This window comes from Brassica oleracea, chromosome C6 (assembly GCF_000695525.1).
Source record: "Brassica oleracea var. oleracea cultivar TO1000 chromosome C6, BOL, whole genome shotgun sequence".
NCBI lineage: Eukaryota > Viridiplantae > Streptophyta > Magnoliopsida > Brassicales > Brassicaceae > Brassica > Brassica oleracea.
In genome coordinates this window covers 3182989-3194132 of record NC_027753.1, presented here as the reverse complement: position 1 = coordinate 3194132, position 11144 = coordinate 3182989, and the positions used below count along the sequence as shown (strand labels likewise).

At 28.4% G+C, this 11144-nt stretch overlaps 2 protein-coding genes across 3 annotated transcripts; both read left to right on the top strand.

Annotated features, from left to right (window-relative positions):
• The first annotated feature begins 665 nt into the window (after positions 1-665).
• Positions 666-6318, top strand: LOC106299812 (uncharacterized WD repeat-containing protein C3H5.08c). 2 transcript variants are annotated; one of them, XM_013735822.1, is made up of 7 exons: positions 666-737; positions 3489-3845; positions 4020-4893; positions 5041-5131; positions 5227-5384; positions 5484-5694; positions 5774-6318. In XM_013735822.1, exons 3-7 carry the CDS (start codon positions 4126-4128, stop codon positions 6199-6201), a joined length of 1656 nt encoding a protein of 551 aa, XP_013591276.1. In that variant the 5' UTR covers positions 666-737; positions 3489-3845; positions 4020-4125; the 3' UTR covers positions 6202-6318. The 2 variants fall into 2 exon arrangements, with proteins under 2 accessions (XP_013591276.1, XP_013591277.1); XM_013735823.1 differs by lacking the exon at positions 666-737 and having other exon boundaries at positions 3393-3655; positions 3753-3845.
• A 2845-nt stretch (positions 6319-9163) lies between these two features.
• LOC106299227 (SKP1-like protein 11) lies at positions 9164-9785 on the top strand. The gene has a single exon (XM_013735348.1). It carries the CDS (start codon positions 9206-9208, stop codon positions 9686-9688), a length of 483 nt encoding a protein of 160 aa, XP_013590802.1. The 5' UTR covers positions 9164-9205; the 3' UTR covers positions 9689-9785.
• The last annotated feature ends 1359 nt before the right edge of the window (positions 9786-11144 follow it).

The window sequence follows — 11144 nt, the reverse complement described above, 5'->3', positions numbered from 1 at the left end:
TGTAATTTTTTTTCATTTTTCATTTATTTAGAATAATTGTTCGAATTAGTAGTGTCTTAATCAAGGTTTATTATATATTAATACTTTTTGTTAAAAGTTATTTCAAAATTTAAAATTTCACACTATAAAAATTTCACATCTGAAAACTTTAATATGGAAAAAACTTTAATATAGATTTTTTACAATTTAAAATATTTATTAATAACATTTAATCGATTTTCTGTTTCTACTTTGAAAATTAAATATCGAAACAATTTAGTATTAAGAGATTCACTTGAAAATAATGGTGTTCTTGGAGTTTGCATCCAAATTCCAATGAACCATATAGTCAAATGTAAATGTATTGTATTTGTACCTATAAAATTTTTGTGTAGGCCTACACAAGATATAGAAGAATGTGCGTTCCTACTAGCTGGGGACGAAATAGTTGTCATAATAAAGTTTTCAATTGTTTTTATCTTTCTTTCCTCTAAAACTTTTCTCAATGCTTTTAAAATCTAATCAAATTTTTAATTATACATCAACGAATATCATGTACTGTTCAGACATTTATACGTAATAACTATATAAGCACGTATCTTCAACGACTAATGTTTTATAACATTAATCATCTCTCTCTCTCCCTCTCTCTCAAAATTTGAAGATTCCGCCATTTTTTTTTGCTAAATACATTCCGCCATTGTTGGTGAACAAGTTCAGTTTCAGACTTTCAGTCCAGACTACAGTCAAGATTGCTGGTTCGTGTTCTTAACCTATATATCTCATATTATTGTTTCAATATTTTCCTTTAGATCTACATAATATATAGTCTTGTATATTCTTGTGTTTTTTCTATGTACATGAAAAAAAAAGATATATAGGTATGAAACCAAGCGCATGTATTTTGCCTTTACATAGAAAAGTGTACAAATTAAGAAAGAAACCACATTTTGCATATATATATAACATTTTGTATATATATATATATATATATATATATATATATATATAAGTACATAAGCAATTGATAAATGTAATGTTAATTCATTGCTTGTTGAAACTTGAAAGAACTACAATGTATTTAAGCAAAAACAGAAGAAGAAGAAGAAGAACTACAATGTACCTCTGCTTCTTATCTATTGACTCCGTAATCCCACCGCGACCAAGCTTCTAGGTTCAATATCATTTCTTACTATTTTCATCATAATCATTGTTGTCATATTTTGGAACCAGTAAACCAACAAATCGATTCTTTCAGAATTTTAAATTCAAAACTTTCCAGTCCTTGTTACATCATCGTATCAGATAATGCCCAAAATGTAGCAATCTTGATGGTCTCAGAATATATAATGATTACGCCTAAAGATCTCCCTGATTAATTTTCTAATAGTTCATTTCACTATTTGTACTTAAAGTAACTTGCCGGAAAAAGATAAGTATATAAAATAATAGAATTTAATTATATAAATTATGAAATCATAAGTTTATTATATATATATATCAAATAGTATATAACTTTTGTTTGTAATTCATATTCCATCCAATTTATATTATATATAATATGAAAAATGATAAACAACCTTAATATCAATCATATTTGATATTCAAATTAGAAAACTATGAAGATAATATGATATATATGTAGATGATGATGTGTCATTAACTTTTATATATATATATATATATATATATATCTTTAACTCACAAAGAAAATAAATAAAAGTGTATTAGTTACATAAGAGAAAAACAATTTTCCAAAGAAAAAGAGAAAAACATAACATATTTATTTCTTTGTTTGCAAGAGGACAAACCGATGTCAGGAGAAATAATGGTACGAATCTTCCAAGAAAATGAAATGTCTTCCGTATAGTGTAATAATAATAATCAAAACAGAGCCAATGCACTGTCTTTTAGTTTTCTTATAGGATCATAAATGTTAAAAATCTAGGGTAGACAAAATATAACAAAAATTAGCAATATAGTTAAAATTATACGTTTACAAGATTTTTTATAAAGTTTATTTATATATAAGGTACTCACCATTGCATAATTTTTCAATTGAAATATTAAAAATAAAACAAGGCAAATATCCCACTCACAAATATATTCCAAAAAATTAAAGTAAACTTGATTTTTAGTCGCCCTACAAGGCGAGATAATTTTTTGGTAAATTTTTTATATAATCACATTTTCTCTTTATTTAAAATAGATCTGGACATAAAATCTGTAACCCAAAGTCCAACCAAACTAAAACCAAAAAAACGTGATCTGTACCCAATCCGAAATATAAGAAATCCATAATATTTCTTATAGTATGATACATCAAATATCCGAACCCGAAGTATTAGCCAAACTCGAACGGAAAACCCTAAAAACCGACCAAAAAAAATCAATCGCATATATAAATATATGAAACACAAAATATGTACTTCAAATATTCAATTCTATATTTATTTTGAATTATATATAAAATAAGTATTTAAATCTTCAATGAGTACCTTAAATATTCAATCCTATTTCTTATCTTTTGCTTTTCAGTTTTAGATTTAACTTCGGACATATCCGAACCCATATAACCTACATCGGAACAATATATTGTTATTTTATGGATTTTAGATGTGATACAATTTAAAAGTAAAACCTATAGATTTACTCATAAAAATATCAATGATAACATGTTCCAACATATCATCAAATATTAAAAACTATTACTATTTATTTTATCAAATACATATATATATTTTATATATATATATATATATATATATATCTAATTTTAATACTTTATGTATAAAAATTATATTATTATGTATTTGGTGAAGGTTTCTAAAGAATTTGTTTTTTGCATTTGAATTAAAGTATAACTGTATATATGAATTAGTAGGCATATATAATTTTTTTATATTAATAAATAAAATATAATTGATTATTTACTTAAAAGTTGTGTTAACATAAATTGAATTCATTATTAAAAAATAGATTAGTTATTTAGTTCCTTAATTTTATGTTAGAGTATATATTTAATAATAATTAAGTTAGGTATAAATAGAAATAATAGGAAAGGTAGTTAAATGTAATGGACCAATCTAGACTATTTGTAAGTAGATAAAAATAGGATCCTAAATTAATAGATTATATTTAAAATTTCTAAATTACACGCGTTTTCATAATTTTAAATGATTTTAAAAAAATGATTTAGAACTTAACATAATTATGACATAAAAAAATAAAAATTGGTGAAAACTATTATGACATGTTTTTCTTATAAAATGGCTTAAGTTATTTTAATTAAAATCTAAATAAATAACTAAAATTTATTATTAGTTCACAAAAAATTAAAAAAATTATTAAAAAAATAATATTATTAAAAGTGAGAAACTTTGATGCTCTTTAACTCTGGGTTCTGTCGACAATCGGCTCTTCTCGTCTGTTCTGCACACCAAACACGAATCTGATCCAAAAGGTTAACACTTTATTATTTTATATTTATAATCGCCGTTTGTGTGCAGAGACATAACTCGAAACCAGAACACAACTGTAAAGAGTCTGAGAAATTGGTCGGGTAGGGAGGGAAAGAGGTTTTAATTGTCTCCTGTCTCCTTTCTCGCGGCCACTTCGCCGCCAAGACTCTGATTGGGCCGCCATTGATGAACCCAGACCCAGTCACAGACATAACGTGAATGTTCTGTCCATTTCAATCTTCCCTTTATATTATCCCACACGGAGACACTTAGAAAAAATAACAAACTTTATTCTTTTGCTGGATCTTGAAGCTACCAAAAATCAAAACGCGACCCAGTTCCTCGTCGGCCAAAACATAGTTTGACTTGTTGTTTGTTGCGTCATTGCTTCTTACGGAGTCAAAGGTACACACAACTTTCACCTTTGGGTTTTGATTATTCTATTCACTTCCTGAGTTTCAGGAACCGTCTTTTTGTTTAATCGATTAGTTTAAAAAATGGTCAAGACCTCGTACTTATGTAAGTTCAGAGAATGGAGTCCTTGTTCTTGTTACTAATGGTTTTCACACTTTGGTTTAGGTTGGAACATCGAGGGATTCACGGTCCGTGAACCGCGTGGAGGCTACAAGAAGAGGTTCTATAAAGAAAAAAGAAGCCAGCTTTTCAGTTATTTGTTGTGATTGAGATGAAGAGTGTAGAAGTCGATGATGAGTTCTTTGATTCATCTGATGTTTTGTCCGTTGGACAAGTAGAGGAAGAAGAGTTTCAAGTTTGGTCGGGTGAGCCAGTTAGTGTTGAGGAACGTCGTGAACAGTTCCTCAAGAAAATGGGTCTACTCGAGGAGAAACCGTACTCCTCTATATGTTTCAAGAGGATAAATGATGACAGCGATGAGGTTACTAGCTCTTCAGAGTCATCTTGTGGTGAGTGTTGTGTTAGGGAAGAGAACCACGGATCAACTAATTCAATGTCTGATGAGGAAGAGACAGAATCAGAACAAAGCTCAATGTCTAATGCTTCTTCAAGTCCATCTCCGAGTTTCAGCAAGAAGATGACTCCGAAGAAATGGTTGTTCGAGTGCTTCGTAGGAGAAGATGAATACAAGTCAAAGGAAGAAGTGACGATGAGCAAAGTGAAAGTGAAGACTAACAAGAAGAGTCATGTGGAGTTATCCGCAGCGTACAAGGTACAAGAGATTAATGGACACAAAGGGAAGATTTGGGCGTTGAAGTTTAGTCCTGATGGTAAGTTCTTAGCAACGGGAGGCGAAGATGGATTTGTGAAGATATGGAGAATCACGTTATCAGCTTCTTTCGTCGGGCAAGAGCTAATGAGGGAACATGAAGCGTTGGTTATGTTCCCTCGGAAAGCTTTTTATCTTGAAGAAACACCGTTTCAAGAACTCTATGGTCACACCGGAGATGTCTTGGACTTGGCATGGTCAGACTCAAATGTGAGTTTAGTCTTTTTTTTTTTTTTTTTTTTTGTGTATGATTTATCTATCAACCCGAGTTTTACGCTGTTTTTTTTTTTTTTTTTTTTTTTTTTTTGAGATTTATTGATTAATTTTCTTATGAGAATCTGTCTTTGGTTTTTGCAGCTGCTTCTTTCAGCTTCTAAAGACAAGACAGTTCGGTTATGGAGAGTTGGTTGTGACGAGTGTCTTCATGTCTTTCATCATAACAACTACGGTAACTTTTGAACTCTTAACTCAGTTAAAAAAAAAAAGAAACAGATTTGGTAAAAAAAAAGTGACTCACTGTTCTTTCGTTTTTGTGTGATACAGTGACGTGCGTTCAGTTCAACCCTGTGAACAAGAACAACTTCATAAGCGGATCCATAGATGGAAAAGCTCGAATCTGGGGCTTATCAGAACAGAGAGTCGTCGCTTGGACCGACGCTCGTGACTCCATTTCTGCAATCTGCTACCAACACAACGGCAATGTAATTTTCATTTCAAGTTTCTCTTCACACGAAACATCGCAGCTTTGCTCTGTTTTTGAGATTCTAAAGTTTGCCGCTTTGCTCTGTTTATGTATTCAGGGGTTCGTCGTTGGTTGCATCACCGGAGATTGCAGGTTCTATCGAATCTCAGGTGACGAAGTGTTAACGGAGGAGCAGATTCATATCAGGGGGCGAAACAGAATCACCGCCGTGGAGTTCTGTCCGGGAAGCTCCGAGAAAGTAGTGGTATCTTCCGATGACTCGAAGCTCCGGATCTTTGATAGATCCAAGATCCTTCAAAAGTTCAAAGGTAAGTTTGAAACTGAATCCTTTTGAGTTTCTTACAGTTTTTCGAGTTTGTGTTTTGATGTCTGGAAATTTCTCTTCAGCTTCGGCGAAGTTTGGGAAACAGTCGTCGGCGTCGTTTGTTTCTTCCGCCGGGAAACATATTTTATCAGTGCGACGAGGCCACGGTGTCTTCCTCTGGGATAACGATGGCTTTCCGGCGAAGAAACAAGCGACGACGTCGCGCTCTTTCGAGTATTTTAACTCGCCGGGTGTTTCCGTCGCGGCGGCTTGGTCTCCGACGGGAAATGAAGTGTCCAGAGTGTCCTTAGAAGAGGACGAAACTCGGCGAGCGTTGAGACAGCTACAGAGCTCCGGGAGATTGTCTCGTTCCTCTCGTGTGACCGCCACGTGGCCTGAGGAGAAGCTTACGTCCTCCGTCGGCGGCGCGTGGAGGCTTGTGATTGTTACGGCGAGTTTAGATGGGGTGATTAGGACATTCCATAATTATGGACTGCCACGTAATTTGTAGAAATATAGAGGTTTAGATTGTAATTTCGCAAACATAAAAATTTAGAAATTAGTAAAGCTGACATGTGCATACCATTGTGGGCAAAGTAAAACAACTGAGCTGACATGTGCATACCATTGTGGGCAAAGTAAAACAACTGTTAAAAATAAGATTTTAATGTACATACCATTGTGGGCAAAGTAAAACAACTGTTTAAAATAAGATTTTAATGTAAAAATATTTAAAAGTAGGTATTTATTTCGTTTCTAATTCTGATTAAATATAAATTATATATAAATGTCTATATAAAATAGTCAATTTTCTCATAAAACTAAAACAATTAGAAAAAATTAAACAATTTATTACTTTTATTTACTATTTTTAAAAGTGTCATAAAATCTCTATAAGTTAATAATTTGGGACTTTGATAATTTATTAATTTACATAATTTTTTTTATATTTTTATATTTTGATGTATAATTTTATATAAAAATAAGAAAATATTTGATTTTACGGTTTGTGTATTAATTAAAATTGTACATATACAAATTTGATATTATTCTTATTTGAGTATTTGGTGTATAGAAAATATGTACCATATTTTGTATATGTAAAATTAAAGATAACATCAATATATTGATGTTACTTATGTATATTTAGAAAATGTAAAGATAAGACTTCAATGTGAAAAAATAAACTATACAATATATTGTCAATATTTATATGAACTTTATATACACTAATTATTAATTTATGTTTACACTACGACTATATATCTATATAAAAAAAATTCAAAAAGCTTGTATCTTATTATTTTATAAAATTGTGTCATATTTTAGATCGGTCTAACTTAGAACTGCTAAAATGTATTAATTTATCGTGTTTATTAATTTATTGATTAATAATTTATTGAGGTTTTACTATAATTCTAAAAATTAAGAATTTTTTTTTAAAAAATATCAATATAAAATATAATAAAATATATATAAAATTATTAATAACAATTAAATTTATATCGATTCATAAGTATTTGGAAATTGAGATAAAATATTTATTTAAAAATATAAAATCAATATCAAATTAGTAAACTGTTAATTTTTGTTAATAATTTTAAACTTGAAATATATGCTAGCTTTTACTAAAATAAAAAGAAATTAATAAAAACGTTAATTATTATTTTTAATAATGTTTATAACTTGAATTTAACTTGAAATATATGCTAGCTTACACTAGAATAACGTAAAAATAATAATAACAATTAACTTGAAATATATGCAAGCTTTCACTAAAAGAAGAAAGAAGCTCATTCAATGAAAGCTAGCAAAAGAAGCTCATTCAAAAGAAATTAACTTGAAATATATGCTAGCTTTAGCTGAAATAACGTAAAAATAATAAAAAATGTTTTAAAATATACATAAATATCTTCTATTTAAAAATAGATAATTAATATTAAAACTGCTAATAAAAACGTTAAATTTAGTGAATTCTTTTTGCTATTTTATGTTATATATTTGCTAGAAACAATCAATTAAAATTATATTATGTTATGTTAAGTTTCTAAAACAAACTAAAACAATGAATGATGTATGTTTTTTTTATAAAATATTGGTTGTGTAAGACACATATTGTTGAAAGCAGTTTATTTATGAATTTCATTAGTGCTAAACTAGGATAAGACTGCGCCTTGCGCATGATGATTTTATATTATTAAAATTAAAAACATATAGTATTGGCAAATTAAATATTTATATCTAATCGAAATTGTTTTATGTATACAATTATGTTTTTTATATAATCATCTAAGACTTCCACATGATGAGTTTATATATTTAAAATTAAAAATTCATAGTATTAACAAATTAAATATTTATATGTGATCAGATTTGTGTTTATGTATACAATTATGTTTTCTTTATATAACCATCTATACATTGGGCCGAGACCATTTGTAATTGTAATTGTAGACCAAAACCTATTTTGAATTTATGATGGACTTATCGGTTTGAACTTAAATTTTTTTTTTAGAATTAAACAATATTACATAAGGTGAAAAATGAAAATATTTAAAAACACAATTATAAATTGGATTAGGCTTATAATTTAGAAAATAATTGTAATTGTGGTTCTTTATGAGCCATATACAACAATTGTAAATTGGGTAAGGCTTATAGTACAACTGTCCATGTGAATTAGTTATATAGATTAACGTCGTCTATATAAAATTATATTTGATGCAAAAAATTGTTACCAAAGATTAGCTATATAGATTAAAGTCATCTTTAATTATCATTAACTAATATGATTTGCATTTATTATTATTTTCCTTAACTCTCCAAAAAATATTATCAATTCTTGCTATGATGAAAAAGTTTTTGCATCAAATATAATTTTTCCATATTTACGAAGAGTATTAAGTTAATAGCCTTGACCCTTGAGGTTGAAGAGTATTAAGTTAATAGCCTTGAGGTCGAAAAGTATTAAGTTAATGAGATCGCAGAGTATTAAGTTAATGAAATCGCCGAGTATTAAGTTTATCATATACATTTATGTTTGGCTTAATATAAGTTTTCCTAACGATTGGATTTTGGACTTACTAATTTTTCATTGATTCTTATGCTGCCACGTAAGTCAAATTAACATCCTAATTAATTGACACCTAAAAAAAATTATTTTTTAATTAACACAAACTTAAAGTTAAAGTTGCAACCTTTTAAATGATTCTTTATAGGAGATATTATTTGTATATAAAAATGTCTAGAAATTAGAAAAGCTGACGCGTCAATACTGCATTGTGGGTAAATTACAAATGTTGTTGAAAATAAGATTTTAAGACTTTAATTGCAATATTAAAAAAATACAGATTTCTTTCTATTTGTTTGGTTAACATAAAATACATTTCCTAAACATTTAATGACCTTTAAGGATAAAAATCTTATAAATAGAGATCATACTATCATTTCACCACATTAAATATCCTAAATCCTAATTGCTAACGTTCATCAATAATCTCCACAAAGAACCAAAGATGTCGCCGTCCAAAATTATTGTGTTGAAAAGCTCCGATGGTGAGACCTTTGAGGTTGAAGAAGCAGTGGCTCTCCAGTCCCAAACCATAGCTCACATGGTTGAAGATAACTGCATCGATGGCGGAATCCCTCTTGCCAATGTCACCGGCGGGATCCTCGCCAAAGTAATTGAGTACTGCAGGAAACACGTCGCCGTAGTCCCTGATGGTGATGGTAATTCGTCTTCATCCTTGGAAGAGGAGCTGAGAAATTGGGACGCTGAGTTTTTGAGTAATATCGACCAGTCTACGCTCTTTCACCTGATTATGGCTGCTAATTTTCTAAACGTCAAAGATCTTCTTGATCTCACTTGCCAAGCAGTCGCCGATATGATTAAAGGTAAATCTCCAGAAGAGATTCGAGCTCAACTCAACATCGAGAATGACTTTACACCCGAAGAAGAAGCGCAGATTCGCGCTGAAAACCAATGGGCTTTTGAGTGATCACTTTGTATGACTTTGTTCATGATTTTATGTTGTCCTCGCGCAGTCATGTTTCTTTGCTTTTAAATAAATTGCGAGAAAACAATGTTTTTATCTTCATGTCTATTAACTTAAAAAGTTTACATATTCATCAAATTTAACAAAATATATTAAAAAACATCTCCTATATATTAATAGAGAAACATTTAAAAAGTTATAACCCGTAGTTTGTATTAATTAAAAAAGTGTCATGATGATATGTCACGTAATTAAAATGCTAATTTTGCTTACGGGTCGGCTTGAGAATCAATTGAGAATTTTGTTAGTCCAAAATTAAATTTTTAGGGAATGTTATATTATATAGTACTAGGTGATTTTCTCGTGCTCATGCACGGATATAAATATTTATAAAGTAAATATACTATAATAATTGGTTGATAATTATTTTTAATTTTAAATTAATTTATAATTTCTATCAATAATATTAGATATGTTATATCTAGTCGATTTTGTTGTTTTTACAGTCGATTTAGTTATCGTTTAGGTATATTGGATTGTATATGTATATTGGATTGTATCTATTTCTCAGAATTCAACTATAATATTTTTATTCTACATATATTAAATTTTGATTAATTTTATTATTTGCATTTAGGTTGGTTGTTGTCTCAGATACGTAAATATATTATGCTTACAGAGAAATAAAAGATAAACTAAAGTGTCTGATTCCAAATTACATAAATTAATATAACAATAATATTCTGAAGTCTCATGCATATATATAAATTTTAAAATAACTAAATTGTAACAGTTGGTTAATATTTTATTTCCATTTTAATATATTTTGAGTATTCATATATATAATTTCTATTTACAAAATAAATAAATTGTTATTATAATTTTTGTTATTCTCACTATAGTTAAATGTATGATTTTAGATATAAGTTGGATTATTCGAGTCACTCATGTTGTGAGTATATTGAGTTACATATATTCTTTCAAATTCAAATTTAAGTATAATTATTTTTGAAAGACATAATAATAGTTTTAATGAGCATATATTATAAATATTTCGGGATATAATTATCAATTATTATAGTATATTTATCGCTTCAATAGTCATATATTTTCATAATATTTACCAAATTGTATGTTGATTTTTTTAAAAATAGTAGAAAATAAAGCGACAATCAATAGGAATTTACATACACACATAATTGATAAAATTTTGTAAGCTCATGAACATATATCAATATTTATAATAATTAATATATTTTATAAATTCTAATAATTTTATGCTTTAGATTTATTAAATGGTAATCTGAAAATTATTTTAAATATATTAAAAATGAAAATTAGATTTTCTTGGGTATTTTAGTTGTGAATATATTAATTTCCACAAACATAAAACCATAAAATTAAAAAACAAAATAAATATTACGAAAATGAATAATTTTAATAATGATAAAATATAAAA

Excerpts from the sequence above, each read along its gene's own strand:
- LOC106299812 (XM_013735822.1), top strand. The coding sequence starts at position 4,126 with ATGAAGAGTGTAGAAGTCGATGATGAGTTCTTTGATTCATCTGATGTT. Across the intron at positions 4,894-5,040 it reads TGGCATGGTCAGACTCAAAT|CTGCTTCTTTCAGCTTCTAA; the intron begins GTGAGTTTAGTC and ends TGGTTTTTGCAG. Across the intron at positions 5,385-5,483 it reads GCTACCAACACAACGGCAAT|GGGTTCGTCGTTGGTTGCAT; the intron begins GTAATTTTCATT and ends TTATGTATTCAG.
- LOC106299227 (XM_013735348.1), top strand. The coding sequence starts at position 9,206 with ATGTCGCCGTCCAAAATTATTGTGTTGAAAAGCTCCGATGGTGAGACC.